The sequence below is a fragment of the Jatropha curcas genome, chromosome 3, assembly GCF_041381405.1.
Source record: "Jatropha curcas cultivar XTBG-Jc1 chromosome 3, XTBG_Jcur_1.0, whole genome shotgun sequence".
NCBI lineage: Eukaryota > Viridiplantae > Streptophyta > Magnoliopsida > Malpighiales > Euphorbiaceae > Jatropha > Jatropha curcas.
This window is the reverse complement of record NC_143153.1, coordinates 12,321,706-12,343,353: the sequence shown is the minus strand read 5'-3', so window position 1 is coordinate 12,343,353 and position 21,648 is coordinate 12,321,706. Positions and strand designations below refer to the sequence as shown.

The window sequence follows — 21,648 nt, the reverse complement described above, 5'->3', positions numbered from 1 at the left end:
CCTACTATAAGAGATCCGATTCGCCGTGCTATGGCACATTAGTATTTCTTAAAGAGGGTGGTGACTCTTTTATTCTTATTTTAGTAAGATATCCCACTTCTAAGAAAGCATCGATGACATTTAAAACAATTGAGTAGTATGTCGTCTTTTCGAAGTTGAGAGATTGAGGTTTGAGATGTTTTCTGGTGCTTTATCATCAATGAGTCTCATGTAACTACTCGAATCCGTCATCTTTAATGACAAACATGTTTCAGAAAGATTTTATGACATAGATAGAGGGGAGTCCTGGAAGACAAATCCCCACCATAGTTGAGTCAATTTGAGTATCATTAGCTTCAAAACTTCAATGTCCATGGTTGCACTAATATGTAGCTACTAATCATAGTCTAATGCCTTTACAGTGAAGCTCTTTGCTAATCTAATTTCCTAGCAATTTGATCGCTACCGAATTACTCCATTTCTTTTTGCCAATGTTGCTTGGAGATTCTTAGATACTTGCACTAAGAGGAGAGAACCTAATCGGCTAATAACTACAACATCTTGAGACACCACAAGATTATCCAACTCAAAATAATCCACCTCCATTTCGCACCCTGTTACTCAAGTTAATATATCCTTAAATGTGTTTCAAGGCATTTAGAGATCCTCCAAAGAACTAAAAACATTATCGCGACATTTCACTTTTTTGATTGCCACTATATTCAACGATAGATAAAAATTTGTAACTAGATTTACATTTTATCATTCAAAAATAAATGAGTACATGATAGTTAATTTTATGTAATAATATTTTCTTTCTTTTAAAATTTTTAGTTATTTTTTTTTAACAAAGATGAAAAATTATCATGGAAAGAAAATTAACAATATCTCGTTATTTTCCTTCATTTTTCTTTTTCTTTTTCTTTGTGAGCAAACAGCAAAGTGCATCTTCGCACGAGAAAAGGGGAAAAAGCAAAGTGATCCCCAACTTGAAATTATCCTACCCGACCCGCTCGCGTCTGCTCAATTCACCACTTCTAGACAGCGTCGTCTCGTTATACTCGATTTTCCCTAACGGCAGTCTTGGATTAGAGAACAGAGTCGAGAATAAAGTCGTCTGTTCTCCGCCCTAAGATACTCAAATCGATCTAGGGGTTTCTGATCTTTTTCTCTGAAATCAGGTAGCTATTCCTCAGTCTAATCTCTTGCATCAGAAGTATTTTCCTCTTAATTTTTCTGCACTTGATACGTACATGTTTTGATGTGGCTCCTTTTGAATTTTTAAGTTTTATCTGAGCGTCTTGATCTGGAATTTCGCAGTGGTGTTCAGGGATTGAAAAAGTAAGATGTCCAGATTCAACGTTGGAGGGAAAGTGGTGGAGCGAGTGGATTTGTTGAGGAAGAAACATTGGGCATGGCGTTTGGACGTATGGCCGTTCTCTATTCTATACGTTGTCTGGCTTACTGCTATTGTCCCCAGCATTGACATTGGAGACGCAGCAATCGTTCTTGGTGGCCTTGTAGCTCTTCATATTCTGACATGGCTTTTTACTGCATGGTCTGTCGATTTCAAATGCTTCGTTCAGTATGGTAAGGTATATGACTGTTTATATTATACGTTTGCGATTGTATTATCTGGACTCAAGCATCTTTACTCTTTCTATTATATACTACTTGATGCTGTAGTTTGTGTTTTTTGTTCTTTTTGCAGGTTAATGATATTCACCTTGCAGATGCTTGTAAAATAACTCCGGCAAAGTTTTCTGGTGCTAAAGAAATAGTGCCACTGCATTTTCATAAGCGGGTAGGCTTCCTAGCGTTCAATTCAATTCTTGAAATCAAATTTTGCAGTTGGAGTTTTAGATGTGAGGTTGGATGCAGTATTTGATCTTATAATGGATTACCTTCAAGCCAATGCTTATTTTGTTTCTTGTCAAATGTGAAATGAATTCAGAAGTTGAACAAAATTCTTTAAACAACCAGGTAGCAGGTTGATATGTCAATTTGATAATTTTAAGTTGCTAGAATCCCCATTAATACACCTTTAATGCCTATTAGCACTGTTGGGAATAGATTGAGAGTATCTCACTTATGTTGATAATGAGCCAAAATATCTCTTCTTTGATTTTTAATTACTAACTTGTTTCATTGGGAATGAATGCTAGTGTGTGTGTGTGTGTGACTATATATATAGATAGATATATTCAAGTTTTATCTCTCCCCATCAGCTAACTTTTTGTTGCACACCAGATTACTTGTTATTGCACATGAAAATAACAAACTTATATATATATTTTTTATTACAAACCTATGGCATTTTTCATGTTAATGTCAAGCTTTGGTTCTATCGCTAAATATCCTCAATATTTGTCCTCCTCCTTTGTGTGATATAGCAAGAATGAATAAATTAGAGAACCTCTATAGCCTCCAATTTTGCAGCACCTGATTCTTTCTTTGGTATTGCTAAAACTGTAGTGCATAGGTTCTTATGTTTGCCTAACATAGAACCTCTGAACCTTTTATATGCATGAGTTGTTGAGAGCATTTATAAAAGGAGGAATTACGGAAAGAAGCACCCATAATAAGGATATCATGGATGCTGGAAGCCTGTCCAAAAAATTGCACAATAATACAATTCCTGCAAGCCCTTCCATTTCTTTCCTGACTGAATGCTCCAACTCACTTAAAGCATGAGCCAATTCATAACTCCTGTCTCTTGTCAAGCTTCTGTACTTGGTTGAGCCTTTCATTGTTTCTTCAAAAATCCAGAAGGCCAACATCTAAATGAACCAAGAAAAAGTTAATTTACATGTAAGGCACACAAATCAAGCATCTTGAAATATTCACATATTTGTCTGAATCAACTTCTTCACGCTCTCTGTCTCTTGATTTTTCTCTACAATATTGTGGTCCGAAAATGCAAAGTCATTTTGGGTGAATTTATGGATGCTGCTATACAATTTTTATTCTAAGAAATAATTTGAGTAGGCCCCATGCAGGGGAAAAGTCTAGGGCAATTAATTCTCAACAATTAGGATAGAGTATGGTGATTTTGGTTGGAACAAAATAACATAATTGGTTTCATAGAAACCCTTAAAATTAAAATTCTGAATTGATAGGGAAAAGCATGATACATCAAACTGATTGCTACTGTCCTATTTATATTAGTTAGGAAAAATCCTAAGTCTATACTGAAAAGTATTCCAAATTAGTTAAGGAAACTTGAATACTGCTAATTAATTAATATATACTATAAATAGGAATCCTAATTAGAAAAGGAAAACTAAAACTTCTAATTTAGCTAGAATGCTCCTGCATCACCCCCGGTCTTTTCCTCTTCATTTATGTGCATAGATGAGAAGTTTTAAGTAGGGAGTTTTGATAAGGTCAAAGCATGTTAGAAAAGTTTGTTGTTCATGTTTACTTTTGCAAATTATCACTCTACTATGCTAAATTGCTAATCATCATCTTCATTCTGCGGTTCTTGGGTAGGTGCCTTCGTGGGTTATGCCAATGGTATCTAGGGTGAAAATTGACTGGAATAGAAGGCTAAGACAAATGAATATGTGATTATAGATGGTACAGTGGGAAGGGATAATTTAGGATAGTGACACTTATGAAATAAAGTGTTCATTTCACCTACATTGCCACGTGAAACAAGAGAGTAAGAGTAATTAAAGCACTTATATTTTTTTCTCTGTGTGAATTGTGATATTTTTGCAATTTACTACCAATTCCTTGGTTCTTTTAGTGATGTTTTCCTTTATGTCTATAGTTGGAAGGTTCATCCCCAGGGGAAACAGAAGAGATTTACTTTGACTTCAGGAAGCAGCGTTTCATCTATTCAAAAGAGAAAGAGACGTTTTGCAAGCTTCCTTACCCTACCAAGGGAATGTTTGGCTACTATCTTAAAAGTACTGGCCACGGCTCTGAGGCTAAAGTTGTATCTGCTACTGAAAAATGGGGAAGAAATGTGTAAGGCTTTTTTTCCTCTTTCTTTATCCCCATGCATCTGTATTATATAGTTAAAAAGTTATTACTCTTTGATTGAATTTTTCCCTTTAATAATAGAAAATGTGGTAATCTTGCTACAGGCAAAATTCTATATGATACGTTCCTTTTTCTCAAGTGTTCTCTAATTGTCATTGTTAATTGGCAATTTTCTTGTGGATTGCTGGTGCATGCTACCATAAGCTTCATTGTGTTAGTTTGTCATTCATAAGAATAATCCTGCCAAGCTGAATAAATTTTTGCTACTGTTCCCGTAAATGACCCCCTCTATATTTTCTAAATCTTTTTATTATGTACACTTATTAACCCATCCTGTAGATAGTTACCTCCTTAGATCCCAAACGTGTCAAGTTTTTCTATCATACATTGCTGTTGGCATGTTTGTTAAAGTAACAAAGGGGTCATTGAGCATATGTGCAAAGCTTGAGGGGGTTATATAATTTGCAAGAAAAACAAAGTTAAGATAAATTACTTATAATATAAAAAGACCAATATATTATAACTCTTCAACCAAATTGACTAAACTTAGCAACCTAAACAAGCATCAATCTAAAGTTAACTGTCTAACCACCAGTTTTATAAAAGCTTGATGAAACATTGAAAACTTTGAAAACGTAGAGAACTTAGAGAATACGTTTGTTTTTAAAGAATCAAAATTCATTTTCCGGTTGAGAAAAATGTAAAATATGTTTATACCATAGTCCATAACTGTCTTCTACAGTTAAATATCAGTAAATCTTTCCTATCATTGGGAAAAAAATCATTCTTATAATGAAGGAAAAGGAAAAAGTAGGAAACCCATGGGTTAAAAAAAAAGGTGAAGCCTTGAAAGTTCTCCATAAAAAGAGAAATAAAGAACGATAATAAGACAGGGTAGGGACAAGACATTGTTACTCAGCATTTTGTAACTATCGCAACAAATAAAAAATACATATAAAATAATAAATTGGCAAGTAATGGCAAATTTAAAAATGAACAGAGAAAACAATTGAATATAAATTGGTTGTCCTGGGATTTGAAAACCAGAACAGTTACACTGAGAAGAGAAAAAAACATTGTAACCAATGTGTTTTCCTAGTGGAAACAAAGAATTTCTAAGTTTTCCATTTAGAAAAGTACCATATTTGAACGCAAAATTCTTTTTTTCAGTTTCTTGAAAAAGTTCCTTTACGGTACTCTAGTTTTCTATGAGTAAATTTCCCCCTAGAGTTGCTAAATCTTGTGACATCCTTGTGTTATACCAGTTCTGCCCCTTGCTTTCTCTTCTCTTGTAATTATAAATTCACAATTGATATAGAAACTGAAAGCTATTACTCTGGTGATTCTGTAAAATTCTTCCACTTGCTAATTGTTATGTCTTTGTTTTATGCAAATGTAGTCCATGATGCAATGTTGTACTTTCTCCTCATGCATATGTGAACATCATTGTTGTTTTCCTGTTAACTATAACTTTAATCTAGGGAGTTTGCATTATTGATGAACTGATTATTCTTTTTTACTCATTGCGTTGGTTGTTCTTCGGTCATGTAGATTCGAATATCCGCAACCTACATTCCAGAAATTAATGAAAGAGCATTGCATGGAGCCCTTTTTCGTATTTCAGGTTTTATCTTTAAATGTTCTCTACTTCTCTCTCTCTCTCTCTCTCACTCTCTCTCTCTCACATACACATTTGCACACAATTTTGTTTTTTTGATCTCTACATTATGCTGTTTTCCAATATCTTGAGTTCTACTTTTACAATTCATTAGTTGTGACATTTTTTCCCTTCTACATTGTTGTATATAGGTCTTCTGTGTAGGACTTTGGTGCTTGGATGAATACTGGTATTACAGTTTGTTCACTCTATTCATGCTATTTATGTTCGAGTCAACAATGGCAAAAAGTAGGTTGAAGACCCTAAGTGAGCTAAGGCGTGTTAGAGTAGATAGCCAGACCCTAATGGTCCATCGCTGTGGGAAGTATGTTATAGTTAATGTCTTTTACATTGCTTAATAGTTGTAGATCTGTAGAATTAATGCATTGAATTTTACAATTTTAGGTGGGTGAAACTCTCTGGGACTGATCTTTTGCCTGGAGATGTTGTCTCCATTGGGCGCTCCTCTGGTCAGAATGGAGAAGATAAGACAGTGCCAGCAGACATGCTTTTATTAGCTGGAAGTGCCATTGTAAATGAAGCTATTCTCACAGGCGAGTCCACCCCACAATGGAAGGTTGTTCTCCTTTATATTCTTTCATATTATATGCTGTCGGTTAAAATGATCTTGAAGTTGTTGTGATGTGACATTTTGAATTGAGTTTGGGTTGCTTTTAGTTTCAAGAATTTGTTCCAGGATGCTGAAAAGTTTGGGCTGTAATATGCAGTAAGGTTTTAAACCATGTATGTGTTTCATGGCAAAAAATGCAACATTTTCTGTGGGCATTATCGTGAATTTGGTTAGAAAAATTTATGGTACGAGCCATGTCAGTGTGTAATGGTCATGTGATTCACCGTGAAGATTGTGTTGATATGCTATGTAATGGCTGCTACTCTCTATTGTTCTAGGATAATGTGCTTCATATTTAAAATGCTTATATTATCAACTTCCTCTTTGTCTAACTCAAACCCAAATCTTTTAATTAAATTTGATTTGCCAATTAACATATCTGTCTTGGTTCATGAATTTTGACCACTATATTTTTGGTTGTTGATTGAATAACTTGATTTCAAAAGTTATAAGAGTTTTTCCGTAATTATTTTTTATAAGGATTTCATAGTTGAAAACATGGCATGTAACCTAGTGGTATGGAGAAAATGATCTATAACAGTGGGCTTGAACCTCTTTCATTGTCTTCGATAATCTTCCAATGGGAAAGAGTTGTGTATTGATCAACTTAAAAGGATTGGTAGAGCTATCGTACCAGGTTCTATTTTCTCTGCATCATGGATTTCCTTTTGTTATGTTCTATTGATAATGTACAGTGAGAGATCTCATTAAGAAGGCCATTTCCCACCTGCATTACGTAGATAGGACAAGGCTAGTATGAGCCTCTGAACCATGACAGATAAATTAACTGCTTTTAGAAAACAGAAAGATACAGGAGGAAGCTGGGCCTTACTTAATGATTGATTACCTTATGCCCTTGTAAATACTAGGAATTCTCTCTTGAACCTAGAACTTTCGGCCCCAAGTAGCAAAAAGGGTTGATTCTACCATCTAGGAAATAGAGAATTAAATTGTCTGGAATTGGTTTCTCCTACCTTTTATCTAACAGTGGTTATGGCCAATTCTTGCCAAATCCATTAAATTTGACCTCAACTAGTTTGGCATTATCATTTAGTTGATTTTTCTTTTTAATAAATGATAACTGAAGAAATTTTATTGAGAAAGGAGAGTACATGGATGATAAGTTTTGTGGTCAAATTATTTTCTCAGGTTTCTATAGTGGGTAGAGGAACTGAAGAGAAGTTATCAACTAAGCGAGATAAAAGCCATGTTTTATTTGGTGGAACTAAAATATTGCAGCATACTCCAGATAAGGTTGGTTCTGTAAATATGACTTACTAAATCCCTTATTTTTTTTATCATTCTTTTGTAGTTGTTATGTTGTTCTAATCTATGCTTTTGATTTTTGTCCTGGATTTAGACCTTCCCTCTAAGAACACCTGATGGTGGCTGCTTGGCTGTTGTTTTACGAACTGGGTTTGAAACAAGTCAGGGTAAACTAATGAGGACCATTTTATTTTCCACAGAGAGGGTAATTCATGTTTCATATCAGTTTAGTGATTGATGAAGAAAACTATTTTTGTGTTCTGATTTATCGCTTGAATACTTTCTGTTTCACTTATAATTGTTGAAGGTTACTGCCAACAGCTGGGAAAGTGGGCTATTTATTCTATTTTTGGTCGTATTTGCGGTTATTGCTGCAGGTTATGTACTTAAAAAGGTAAACTAATGTTCCTTCTCGAAGTACCTGTGGAATTTTACATAGTTTGCTTCTATTAATGGTGGCATCTTTTATAGGGACTAGAAGATCCCACAAGGAGCAAATACAAGCTTTTCCTAAGTTGTTCACTTATTATAACTTCTGTGATCCCACCCGAGTTGCCCATGGAATTATCAATAGCGGTTAATACATCCCTTATTGCATTGGCTCGGCGAGGAATATTTTGCACGGAACCCTTTCGCATTCCATTTGCTGGAAAAGTAAGTTGGCCTGCCAAGAACTCTGCCTGTTTGAGATGTGCCTGTTTTCTTTGTTTCATCGAATGGCCTATTATATAAGATAGTGCTTGGTTTTGCATATTATTGGTTAGGTTTTGTGGAATTATTAAATGCAAATTATGCAATGGTCTCATCCCATCATTCTTTCTTGGCTTTATAGTCAAGTTCTGGCCTGCATGGTAAATTAATATATGCGACCTGTACATTGGAATTATTGTATCTTTATGTCAACTTATGGTAAATATTATCTTCATTTTTTCCCGTAGGTGGACATATGTTGTTTTGATAAAACGGGAACTCTCACGTCAGACGACATGGTATGTCCATGAGATGTTATAATGTTAAGGTCTTCATTTTAGTTGATACATATTTCATAATATGAATCCTTTCCTTCTTGCTCCTTTCCAGGAGTTCCGTGGGGTTGTTGGGTTGACTGATGATATGGAGTTAGAATCTGATATGACCAAGGTGCCTGCCCGAACTATGGAAATTTTGGCTTCTTGTCATGCGTTGGTGTTTGTGGACAACAAACTGGTATGCTGATATAATTTTATTATATGCTGCTCATAAAATACCTATATTTTGGTTGTTTGCAATTTTGCTTTACTGTAGGGGATGCCCGAGCCCTCCCAAAACTCCCTCTAATGGAAGCCGTGCCCTAATTGTGGGTGTGTTGTGTCAGAATGTTACAATTTACGTAGTATGTTTGGAATATAGTTAGAGCATAAAAAGGTTTTAGTTTTGTTTTAAGGAGGAAAAAGTTTTTGCTTTATTTACAATTGTATTATCATAGAAGGGTATAGACATGACAAAAGGCTTCCATAGGCTTGCCTGAGTTACAATCTGTTGCTTCCTAGCGTTTTGTCATGAAGAACTAAAATGGGCCTTCAAAATAGTTGTCAAGGGTGCACATAAGGCAGGAAGGGTAGAGAGGCCCCAAGCTTTGCACCTACTGCAGCTTGAAGTGAGGTGTGATCCTCAGGTGATTGCTATGCTTTGAGGCTTAGGGTTTGGCTATGCCCTTAGGGTTCGGATGAGTATATTCAAAAGGGTTGTTTTAGTACACCTTTTTTTTTTTTTTTTTTTTTTTTTTTTTTTTTTTTTTGTTGTGGACATTGGGGTTTAGAAATATGTGGATTTTGCATTGCAGTGCAAAAATACTATATGCATGAGTTAAACCGATTCCTCTAAGTTATAATGGGGCAGACTGATTGTTGTATCTAAGCTCATTCACCTTGTGGGTATTTTTTTTATATATTTTACTTTATATTGGTTAGATTTGGTGGGGCATTTGCCATTTGGAATGGCTTTATGATATAATTAGAGACTATTGCATATAATGGTACAATGAGATTGACCTCATAGAATTATGTTTGGTTTTTTCAGAAACACCAAAAAAAAAAAAAAAAAAAAAAAAGAAAAAAAGAAAATGCAAGTAAATTTTCGTTGTTGGGAAGTACATGGTTGTCAGGATTCTTTAAAGTTATATATGGACCATTTTGAAAGAAATGGAAAGCATGCCAATTCATGTAATGGCAAGATTTTGTAAGGATCCCAATTCATTGAAGGGAACATGCTTATGAAAATCCAAGATGCTCCCTATTTAAAAAAAGTTGTTTTTTTATAAATAGGGGATATTTCTTTTATTTTAGTTTTCCATGGCTCCAAGAAGTGAAATTCAAATGAAATTTTTCGTTTCTAACATTTATTCCAAACGCGTGAAAATTCTGTCTTAAAATCATATGAAGTGAATTCTAACCAAGAGTCATTTCAAATGGAGCGGTTAGCTTAAAAGAGATTTAGTCATTTCCTCCTCCACCCAAATTTTGGTTTTGTTCTGTTTGGAGGTTTTATGTTGAAAGCATCATATAGCTATATTCAAAGCATCATATAGTTGCCTTATGTATGGTTTTAGCACACAAGTGCCTCACATGGTTCTGCCTTATGATTAGGCTGTAATTTCCCTTGTGCTTTTGACAACTGTGGCTGTATTAGTGAATTACCCTAAAGCTGTCAGGCTTACTTTAGTTTTTATGGACCTAGTAGTTTCTGCTTGCTAACCTGATCCAGGGAAGTAAAATTTAAGTAGAGTGAATAACTAGTTAGCCCTTAGTTTTAGTCGAATATACCACTATGGACTTTTATTTTCAAAATTTAAGTATATAGTCCCTCATCTATTTTGAGTCTGTTACAGTATTTAGTCCCTCAGCTAGTTTGAACAACATTTTCTAGGAATTTTTTAGATAGTCTTCAGGCTAATTTAAATAGATAAGGTTGAGATCCTAGTTGAACGGGTTGGGTATCCAACCAAGATCCAATTCATCACCTCTCCCCACAATCACTACTGTTACTTTGTCAAACTTATTTTCGTTGTCTTCCATTGTCTCTCACTAGGTCCAACCCTTCCTTTGAACAACTAGCCTTACCTCATATTTTCAAGGGCCACCAGCAGCCATGGCTGCCATATCATCATCTTCAACACCATTACCAAATCTTCATTTAAACAAAAATGCATAAATTACTAACCTTAAAATATCTGAATCCTAAATAATCCCTAATATCTTCAAAATTATATATATATATATATATATTCTTCTCTCTACTTGTCCACTTGACACAAGCTAATAAAAATGAAACCTGAATCAAAACCAAAAACCAGATTCAATTGTTGTTTCTTAGGATTTTAGAGAGCTAATATGCTGTTATCTATAGTTTTAAGAAAGAAAGGAGTTATTACTACGTGTGTGTGTGTGAGAGAGAGAGAGAGAGAAAGAGAGTGAGAGAACATTATATTATCACTATGCAGTCCATGCCACTTATATGCAACGTCCTTTACTGGACATGTGATGGATTACCCTTACTCAACTCAATCCAACTAAGCCTTAATCCCAAAGTAATTGGGCTTAGCTATATGGATCAGTTTCAACCATTACACCTGGTTTGGGTTAAAAATCATTCATTAATAATATGTTTGCTGTTCTATGATGCATCCTCAACTTTCAGCAATGCTTGATGAAAATTAAGAAGTATGTTAAGAGTACAATATGCTTTAATATAGTTAATATATGCTATCCCTTTTTCCTTTGTACATCATGAATCATTGCTGTTAATCACATCTTCTACTCAGCATATGCAGACCTCTTTTTGGCATAGGTAGTGAGGTCATAGGGGTGAAGTCCAATTGATGTGTTCATATTCCTTTGGTAATGACATTTTGTAGGTGGTTGGTTAAAAGAAATTTTATATTAATTTGCCTTTCGTTGCTAACATTCTGCTATTGTTTTCAGGTTGGTGATCCTCTTGAGAAAGCTGCACTTAAAGGAATAGACTGGAGCTACAAGGCTGATGAGAAGGCCATGCCAAAAAAGTAAGTTATGTTTATTTGTTATAACCGCTCCTCAAAATTGATCTGTAGACTTGAAAATCCATTTTCCTGTTTCTTTCATCCTGATTCTGTTCACAAGAAATCCTAGCGTTCATCAGCGAAAGATGGAAAATGAAAGGCCAATGAAATAAATAGATCAGAATCCAGAGGAAGATAAGAGACTTTATTGAATACAAACTAGAATGAGCAAGCATTTTAGAGTGAATCTCTTCTTATGGAATATGGACATTTTGGAAGATTTGCTTTTAACTCTGACGATTCTAGCTCAGAGAGATATTTGCACCAGGTCATGCCTCATCAAGCATTGAGTTGGTTTCAACTCCCATCAAACTGAAATAGAGGACTTGTCGTCTGTTTTAGTTACATTGAAAAGACACAATAGAAGAACTAGTTGAGAGGTATAATTTTCTAGGATTTTTGGCAGGACTTTGTAAAGAGTACATTTGACTTTGTTTCATCTACGGTCTTCGAACTTGTCAATAATCTAAGTATTGTTGCTAGACTTCAGCCTGTATAAGTAAAATCACTCAACTTTCTTTTTATATCAGTAAGGTCACTATTGCTAGATTTGGATAGAATCTCAATTAGATTTTGACATTATAGAAAACTAATTCTAACTTAATTCTGTAAAATAAGGGCTATAAGACTTTTTTATCTAGAAGTTGGACAATACAAATTTTGACTCAGTAATAGTCAGCTTATTGAAGATAAACTTAGGTGATTGTTGATACTAATTGAAGTTCCATGACTATGCTGTAATTCACTGGTAACTTTTAGTTATTATGGATGAAGTGAAGCCAATAATTCCAGTCATTTGGTTGGGATATGTTTATTTTACTAGTGGAAAGTTTGGTTGTCCCATTCCTGTTAGAATGATTTGTCTGCAAGTTACATTTAGGTGATTATTTATGAGGATGGTTGGTCATTTCTTTTTGAATTGGACGGTAGGCCATATGCACGTCTATAAGATATATATATATTTCCACATTTTTTTCCTTTACTTATGGAATTGTGGTTTTGGTATGTACTATATGTGGATTTTTTAATGGGTAGCAAATTAATTTATTTCTTTCCTTTTCTTCTTTTTTTGAGTATTTACCAAATTTAGAGAAGATACTAGTATAAAAGAATAGATAAATGGAGAAAATGTGAAAAAATATAATAGAAACTAGTTAAGGCAAAAAATTGAAAGAATCTAGAAACTGCCTGAAGCATTAATGAAACATTATGCCTTTGGAGTTCATAAGTAATATATTAGAAACAGTACGTACCTATGGACCCTTAACAAAAGTTGAGAAAATTCATGTTTGTAAACCTGGCCAAGGTTTCAGTTCTGAACCGACAGGAATTAGAATCAGAACTGGTTCTATGAGAAGTACTAGGATGTATCTGGTTGGGAACCTTCTGGTTCTGGTTTTAGCAATTTCAAAAGGAACCTTGGCGTGAATTTTTTTTTTTTAATTTGATACTAATTTATTAAGTGATGAAGTAAATGCAAGTCCAATTATTTAATTTAATTTTTTCCCTTTAGCAAAAAGAAATTTTGAATCTCCCATTTAAAAATAATGAATTTAAAAATAGTATTATTAATTTTTTTTAAAATGAAATCTTATTTGTAATTTATTCTCATTATCAATTTGTTTATTTGCCTGATTGAAAAGTTTATAATTCCTAAAGAATTCATTGATGATTTTTAAGAAATTAATGTTTTTGATTTTAAACCAGAAATTCCAGCTGGTACTGGTCGGGAATTTTTCTGGCAGGTTCTCATCAGAATTGGCTAGAACTGAAACTTAGGCGTGGGTTTTGGAAAATTGGCCAGGTCTGCATGTGTAAGCAAGCGAATTTTGGTTTATGGAATTTTTGAAACAACAACATCAACCAAGCCTTATTCTCAAACTAGTTGGTGTGAGTCAGAAAAAATTTGGAATTACTTTTTGTAAAAAAAAATTGATAAAATAGGCAACAACAACTAATTAGGGTCTGCTACATGAATGTTTTGCCTCCATTTTATTCGCTTCATAATTTTATCCTCGCTAATATTCAAAGACCATAGATCCTTAGTGAAAACTTCCCTCCAAGCAATTCTAGGTTGACCTCTTCCATTTTTAGCGACCACTACTACTAAAGTGTCACATTTGCAAACTGAGGCATGCAGGGGGTCTACGTAATACATGACCATACTGTTTCAGACGTCCTCTCATTTTATCTTCAATTTCAGATACTTGCGCCTTTGTCTAATGTGATCATTTCTAATCTTGTCCAAGCTTGTGTGAGCACACATCCATTTCAGCATTTGCATCTCTGCAACATTCATCTTATGAACATGTTGCATTTTAAGTGCGCAGCAGGTACTCCCACATAGCATTATTGGTCTCACCACCGTCCTATAGAACTTACCTTTCACCTTGTTAGATATCTTCCTATCACATAGTAGTACACCTATAGCGCTCCACCATCTCATCCATCCTACTTAAATTCTATGAAAAACATCCTCATCTATGAGAATCCTTTTGGAACACAGCATAGAGATTTAAACACACAGCCTAGACAATGTTGAATAATCCTCTGATTATTTCATCTCAAAAGTAGGCTTAAATGCTTGATATTTGCAAATGAGAGCTACAGTTGATATCATAAATGGTGCAGAATATATTGTATTTTATGGATCGTAATATGCATCGTTTCTCGAAAACTGTTCAGTTATTGTTTTTGACAAGTATTTTAGGGCCTTGTGGAGGTTGCAGAGGTTATAGTCTTAACTTTTGCAATTCTAGTTTGGTTTTTCAACTTTTTTCTTAAGCCACATTGCCAAATTGGTAACTGCATTTTTATATTTTCAAGTTTCCCATCTGACTTCAAATTGTTAACTTTGCTACATCTTGTATGTTCATATCTAAATCCACATATAAGTCTAGATGTTGAGCTCCAATTTGTCTGTTGGTCTCTCTTTTTTTTTTTTTTTTTCACCTTCGTAATTTGTTTTCTACATTACTGGATGAGTTCCTTGCAGCTATTTCATGACATTTCTTATGTATGACAGGGGAGGAGGTAATTCTGTGCAGATTGTTCAGAGACATCACTTTGCTTCCCATTTAAAACGAATGGCTGTTGTTGTCCGCATACAAGAGGAATTTTTTGCTTTCGTGAAGGTATGCTGGTTACCAGTTTACATTTGCTGAAGCATTTATACTATGTACATAAAATTACTTATGTTATTTTGTTATAGAAGATTCTGGCATGCATTGATACATTTTCAATTAATTTATTATGATTACTGAATATCACAGAAATATTATGAGATTTATTTGTAACTCTATAGTTGTCACACTAGCAAACAATAATAATTCATTAAAAGTCCTATAGATTCAACTTGATGAAATTCAATTTGCTTATAGCATGTCTTATAAGAATTAATAGAATTTATAATGAAATTCCTCATTAGATTATTTTATTTTCGGTCTTCAATGCCCTCCATTAATTGAAGCAACAACCTAATCTCTTCTTAGCTTTTTCTCATGTTCTCTTTTCATAATTCGTCAGCGTGTATGTGGCACTTTAGGGGCAGAAAATGGAATGTTTAATTCAATTCATTGAGTGTTCCTATACAATCTTCATTTGAATTCAATTTAATTGAGATGCTGATATTTCAAGTACCAAACGATGCAATAGCTAATGAATTCTAGTATATGATGATTTGCAAATGAAATGAATCTCCAAATGGAATAGAATGACTGTTTTGGCACATTATCTCCTAATTGGTTGCTTTTCTGGCTTGATGGAATTACTAAATTATCTCATTGGTCATTTAAGTACAGAAGGTGGCACATTTGAACAGCTTATTGCACTTGCAAGCACGATGAGGAAATTTGAAAAGAATAGCTTTATTTAGGTGCTCATAGGATTTATTGGTTTCCTATTGTTTCAATTTCGGAAAGGGCCACCACAGGAGGCCTAGGTTGGGATACTGGGAGTAATGTGGGTCTATGTTTTGCATTTCACAATTCAAACCAGTCACAAAATGAACGGAACTTGCAAATGCTCTGGGCCTTGGAACATTCTGATATTTTTATCTCATGAGCAATGATCATTATTTGATCTCCTCATCTGTGTACTTATTACTTTATACTATGATTCCATGGTTTCTCTTTCTCATTTCCTGTAATCTTTTGTTTCCAGGGGGCGCCAGAAACTATTCAGGATAGAATCACCAATCTACCACGGTCTTATGTTGATACTTACAAGAAATATACACGTCAAGGGTCTCGGGTTCTGGCCCTTGCATTCAAGCCCCTTCCTGACATGACAGTAAGTTACTCAAAAATCTAACTATTTCTAGAAATAAGCGTTCTTATGTGACCTTGGATTCATTTAATATCTGATCTTTTTTATCCTGGCATAATAAGCCTCAATTTTTAGGACCTAAAACATCTTTTCATTGAAGAATTGCGCTATATATTGCTCATGCTTGTCTGATGTGAGGAATGGGTTTTGTTTATTACTATTTGAGTTGCTGATGATGCTGACATTTTTAGTCTGACTCCTAATGCAGTTATGTGCTTATATGCATGATCTCATCTCCTTCCCTCTTGTGCTGTTAGGTTATATTGAAAATTTTACACATTTGGTATTTCTTGAATAGAATTTATTTTGTTGTCTTTGTGGTATATTTAATCCTATATGTAGCTTGCTATATTCCTTTTTATGTATTTCATAACAATTTTTTATTCATTCGACTGGTCAGTTCAAAGTATAAAATACCCTATAGTCTAAAAAGGAAATGTGACTTTGCCTGGCCATTTTACACGAGTCACAATTGTGATTGTGCTAAAGTTACTCTAAGGAATATTGATTCTAAAGTTCTGAATATTTTGAAGTGTGATTTATGCTTAAGTTGTTATTTTTCATTTTTTCACTTGGATGAAGGTTAGTGATGCTAGAAGCTTGGATAGAGATGTAGTCGAGAGTGGTCTTACTTTTGCTGGTTTTGCGGTAAGCAAATGACACCACAATTAATCCCTCTTTTAGCCCCTTTCCTCTGCTTCTCTGTCTGACCAATTTACTGCTTCTGATATATTGAATTGGTGTTGAGTTTGCTTTTTATAATATCCCTTCCATAACTTAAATGTTCATAATTTAAATCTCAGGTATTTAATTGCCCTATGAGAGCAGATTCAGCCACCATTTTATCCGAATTAAAGAATTCATCACATGACTTGGTAAGAACAAGATTTCTTTCACTACTTTAAGTTGCTTTTATTCACTTAATTAAAATTAGAAGTTGCAATCTGGTTGCATTTGGGGACACAGTTGGGATTTGAAAATGAACGGATTTGAACTTGATATGCTAACTAAAAGCTCAAATTCATAACCTACTAAAATTTGAAGTATTAGGTGGGAGTTTAAGAGAAAGTAATGGATAACTTAGAAGAAGTGCCAGTTCCTTATGAGTTGTTTTGCAATTGAATTGTCAAGAATGTTAAATAATCTTTTAGACTTGGCTTTCAAAAGTGAGTGAACCTAGATGCCCAAGGTGTCATTTTACCCAAATTCAAAAGCACATGCCATACCTTCTCAAATTACATGACATGGCTTGTGTCTTCTTCATAAAAATTTCACATTAGCATATTTAAGGGAAAGGAGAAGCGTTTTAAATAATCTTTTTTGTTGTTAGGAATTATTGTTGCATGTTTGAGCCATTGCTTTTGTTTTTTTGATGTATATAATTTACAAATGCATAAAAGACAGATGCTCAAAAGCCTTATTCTTTGACATTTACATCCCACACACACTGCATGTGGTCCCATGTTTTTAGCTCCTATGCAAAAGGAAAATCCTGTTTATTTACTTTTGAATACCTGTTATATATATATATATATATATATATATATATATCATTTAAAATTTATAATTTAATTTGAAATATCCTTCTGAAGAAATATTCTGTATTAGGTGATGATCACTGGTGATCAGGCTTTGACAGCTTGCCATGTTGCTGGCCAAGTCTATATCATATCAAAACCAGTATTAATTCTTACCCGTTCGAGGTATACTGAAGGATATGAGTGGATATCACCAGATGAGGCAGAGATAGTCCCTTACAAGTAAAAACTTTCATCTTTTTCTTTTTTCTTTTTTCCCCTATACACTTTCAAGTTCCATCTCATATAATCATTCAAATATTTGTCATTGCATTGTTTACCAGAATTAAATGTAATTACACATTGAAAGCCATGTTAAGTTGTATCTTAGAGTTTTATCTGCCGTATTATGGGGTCGTGTTTGTTTTCAGCCAACAAGTTATTTTTTAAGTTGCTGTTTTACTATGATCATTGAGGTGTCTCCCAGTTTCAAACCCTGGCAAATTTCAGAGTTATAAACATTATTCTCGATGTTTTATTGACTATTTAACCACTGCAGTGCTTGATACTTAAAAAGTATTCCTTAAATCTGCGTGCTCTTCAAAATGTGATTCTGACTTTTAGATAAATGCCATTAATTTCAGTGACAAAGAAGTTGGAACTTTATCAGAAACTCATGACCTCTGTATAGGAGGAGACTGCTTTGAGATGTTGCAAGAAAGTTCTGCTGTACTTCGAGTCATTCCTCATGTCAAGGTTTGAAATGATAATTTTTGTTAGACAATGGTCTTTTATGATGAAGCTCTTGATGACTTATTAATGTACATCCCCCTATTATTATCTCAGGTCTTTGCTAGAGTTGCTCCTGACCAAAAGGAATTAATCATGACCACTTTCAAAATGGTGGGAAGGATAACATTGATGTGTGGTGATGGAACCAATGATGTTGGTGCTTTGAAGCAGGTATAGATGGATAAAACTTGCCTAGACCCAGTCTATGGGTGCATCTATAGGCGAAACCAATGAAAATAGAGATTTTTTTCAAAAATTATTCCGATTTTATCCTTTTCTTCAATGAATGGTCAAAAATACTCTCTTTTTCAATAAAAAAGAAGAAATATTACTTTTCATTGGATTGGCCCATGGGTGGAGCTATAAACCGGGTCTTGACAAGTCATTCTCGGTATATATACATACATGTACAACATTTTTTTCCTCTTTTATGGGTATGCATGCAATCCCATCCTTGTTTTTAGCTGTGCAGTTAGTGTGTTCCAATTCACTCCTATATGCCTAGCTTAGAAGCCTAATATTTCTTAGTTATTGATTAATCTTTGCTTGATTCCATTATCTTGGTTCTCTTTCAAAATAGTGAAATGCTATTTTAATTCATGCTGATACATGATGAATAATAATCTCAGCAGAATGTTAGACTGATTAGGTTAGATTCATTAATTGACAATTTTTTTTGGACTATGGCTCTCAGAGTAATCAGGCCCTATTTGTAATTCTTTATTTTCCTGCATTTATTTAGCCTTTGTATGTTTAACTTTATAGAGAAGTAACTTTTGTTGGGGATGCAGTAAAAGTATTGCATGAAATTAGACAGTAAAATAGGCCTTTATCCAACTTAGCTAGCTTGGAATGTTCAAAACTCTGCCCAGTCACGCATCCTTAACTTGTTACAGCCTTAAATTTGTGAATTGCTCTGGCTTGCAATCTTTCTTTAACATGCACACAGACATGTGCATGTGCACACGACAGATTTCTGCCTAAAATAATTTCCAGCTTTAATGCAATATATATATATATATATATTACTCTGGCGGATGTTCCCAGAATCGGAAGCAGCAAGAAAGTAATAAGAATGTAACACATTTTTCAGGCACATGTAGGAGTTGCACTATTGAATGCTGTGCCTCCTGCACAAAGTGGAAACTCTTCTGCAGAAGTATCTAAAGATGGAGATGTGAAGTCTGTCAAATCAAAAAAATCGAAGCCCACATCAGAACTGGCAGGAAAAACTAATAATCTAATTGGAGAAGGCTCTTCTCGAGGCAAGGTTGTTCCAAAATCAGAGTCCAGTAGTCACTCAGTTGGTAACCGCCATCTTACAGCTGCAGAGATGCAAAGACAGAAGCTGAAAAAACTAATGGATGAGATGAATGAGGATGGTGATGGTCGCTCAGCTCCCATTGTTAAGCTTGGGGATGCTTCAATGGCTTCTCCTTTTACAGCAAAACATGCATCAGTTGCCCCAACCACTGATATAATTCGTCAGGGTCGCAGCACCCTTGTCACTACTCTCCAGATGTTCAAGATACTTGGCCTCAACTGCCTTGCTACGGCATATGTGTTGAGCGTTATGTATTTGGATGGTGTTAAGCTTGGTGATATCCAGGCCACAATCAGTGGTGTCTTTACAGCTGCATTCTTCTTATTCATCTCACATGCACGCCCGCTTCCTACCCTTTCAGCTGAACGGCCCCACCCCAATATTTTCTGCTTGTATGTCTTCCTTTCTCTTATGGGACAGTTTGCAATGCACTTGTTTTTCTTGATATCTTCTGTAAAAGAGGCTGAGAAGTATATGCCGGATGAATGCATTGAGCCAGACTCTGATTTTCATCCAAATCTGGTGAACACAGTTTCTTACATGGTTAGCATGATGATCCAGGTGGCCACATTTGCTGTGAACTATATGGGTCATCCTTTCAACCAGAGCGTCACAGAAAACAAACCATTTTTTTATGCCCTTTTGGCAGCTGTAGGTTTCTTCACAGTTATCACTTCTGATCTGTTCAGGGACTTAAATGACTGGTTAAAATTGGTGCCAATGCCATCAGGATTAAGGAATAAGCTGTTGATTGGGTCCTTTGTCATGTTCATAATCTGCTATATGTGGGAGAGATTGTTGAGATGGGCTTTCCCAGGTAAGATTCCAGCTTGGAGAAAACGGCAACAGGTTGCTGAAGCTAATTTAGAAAAGAAGAAACATGTATGAGTGTCAGTCCAAGCTCAGAACCAGTAACGCTTAGATTCCTCTCATTAAGAAGGAAGGTATAGAAATTTTTGTCAAATTTAGTTGATTATACTCTGGAGAGGGATGAATTTTTTGGACCATTGCTTTGTAATGCAGTATACCATCTGTTACTGAACAAGCGGTTGACACTCAGATATTAGATACTGTATTTTTACCATTTTTGCAAGTTAAAAAAACTGCATTGCTTTCTTTGACCGAGCTTTTTGTGATTCTGTCATCATAAGCATGGATCCTGATTTTCCTAGAACTATCGTTTAAGATCATTCGGCTTGTTATTCTACTCTTTCTTTCTTTCCTTTTTTTTCAATGCTTCTACTTTGTTTATTGGTTTATAATTATTATGGTTTACTATTTGTCCTTACATTACAAGTATTGCACTATTTTATCTTTGTAGTTCGTCTTTATCAAACAAATTATCCTTCTCCTGAGACTCTGTTTGTTGATTGATGTTGATTGTAGGGGGGCTTTTTGGCCTCATGTTTAGAGTCCTTTTCCATTAAAAAAAAAAAAACAATACGGACAGCAATTAATTATGTAAAAATCCTATTCTATTTTTTGGGATAAGACGGGTCTATAGGATACAAGGAATGGAAATTTGGGTCTATACGATAGGACGGAATGTGTCAGATCGGGAATCAATCGGGATTTTCTGTAATTTTACTGAATTATTTTTTATTAAAAAGATAAAATTACTATATTCATCGATTATAATAAAATAAAATTTATTTATATAAATTTGAGTAAGAAAATATATCAAATAATTAATTCAATCATTGATGATCTGCTACTAAAGTTACTATAATAAAAGATTTTTAAGTAATTATTTTTCAGTTAATAAAAACGTTAAATATAATAAAATAAAATAATGCAAAAATATATACAATTTAAATTTACACATTTTTTTCTGAATTTTAGCTCATCATTGTTTTTGTTACTGTTGTCTTTAAGCTGATTTAAATTTGATACTTAATTTAATTTCAAATGTCATCTGAAAAATAAATAATGAAAGCATTAAGCATAACTAATAATCCAGTAATTAGATTAATTAAAGTTAATCTTTTTTCTTCTATTGATTATTTTTTTTTTGTTTAATAGAAAAAATTACTCAAAAATATTTACTTAACACACACTGTGGAACAGCACAAGAAAAAACTATGTTAAAAA

The 21,648-nt window shown here is 34.2% G+C and overlaps 1 protein-coding gene across 3 annotated transcripts; it reads left to right on the top strand.

Moving 5' to 3' along the window:
• Positions 1-907: 907 nt before the first annotated feature.
• PDR2 (phosphate deficiency response 2) lies at positions 908-20,678 on the top strand. 3 transcript variants are annotated; one of them, XM_012216024.4, is made up of 22 exons: positions 908-1,160; positions 1,310-1,574; positions 1,691-1,783; positions 3,755-3,954; positions 5,521-5,593; positions 5,779-5,951; positions 6,032-6,203; positions 7,407-7,511; positions 7,618-7,728; positions 7,831-7,917; positions 7,995-8,177; positions 8,462-8,512; positions 8,604-8,729; positions 11,483-11,562; positions 14,624-14,732; positions 15,760-15,888; positions 16,507-16,572; positions 16,728-16,799; positions 17,533-17,684; positions 18,086-18,197; positions 18,288-18,404; positions 19,327-20,678. In XM_012216024.4, exons 2-22 carry the CDS (start codon positions 1,326-1,328, stop codon positions 20,443-20,445), a joined length of 3,579 nt encoding a protein of 1,192 aa, XP_012071414.1. In that variant the 5' UTR covers positions 908-1,160; positions 1,310-1,325; the 3' UTR covers positions 20,446-20,678. The 3 variants fall into 3 exon arrangements, with proteins under 3 accessions (XP_012071414.1, XP_012071413.1, XP_020534686.1); XM_012216023.4 differs by having other exon boundaries at positions 909-1,160; positions 1,300-1,574; XM_020679027.3 differs by lacking the exon at positions 908-1,160 and having other exon boundaries at positions 1,433-1,569.
• The last annotated feature ends 970 nt before the right edge of the window (positions 20,679-21,648 follow it).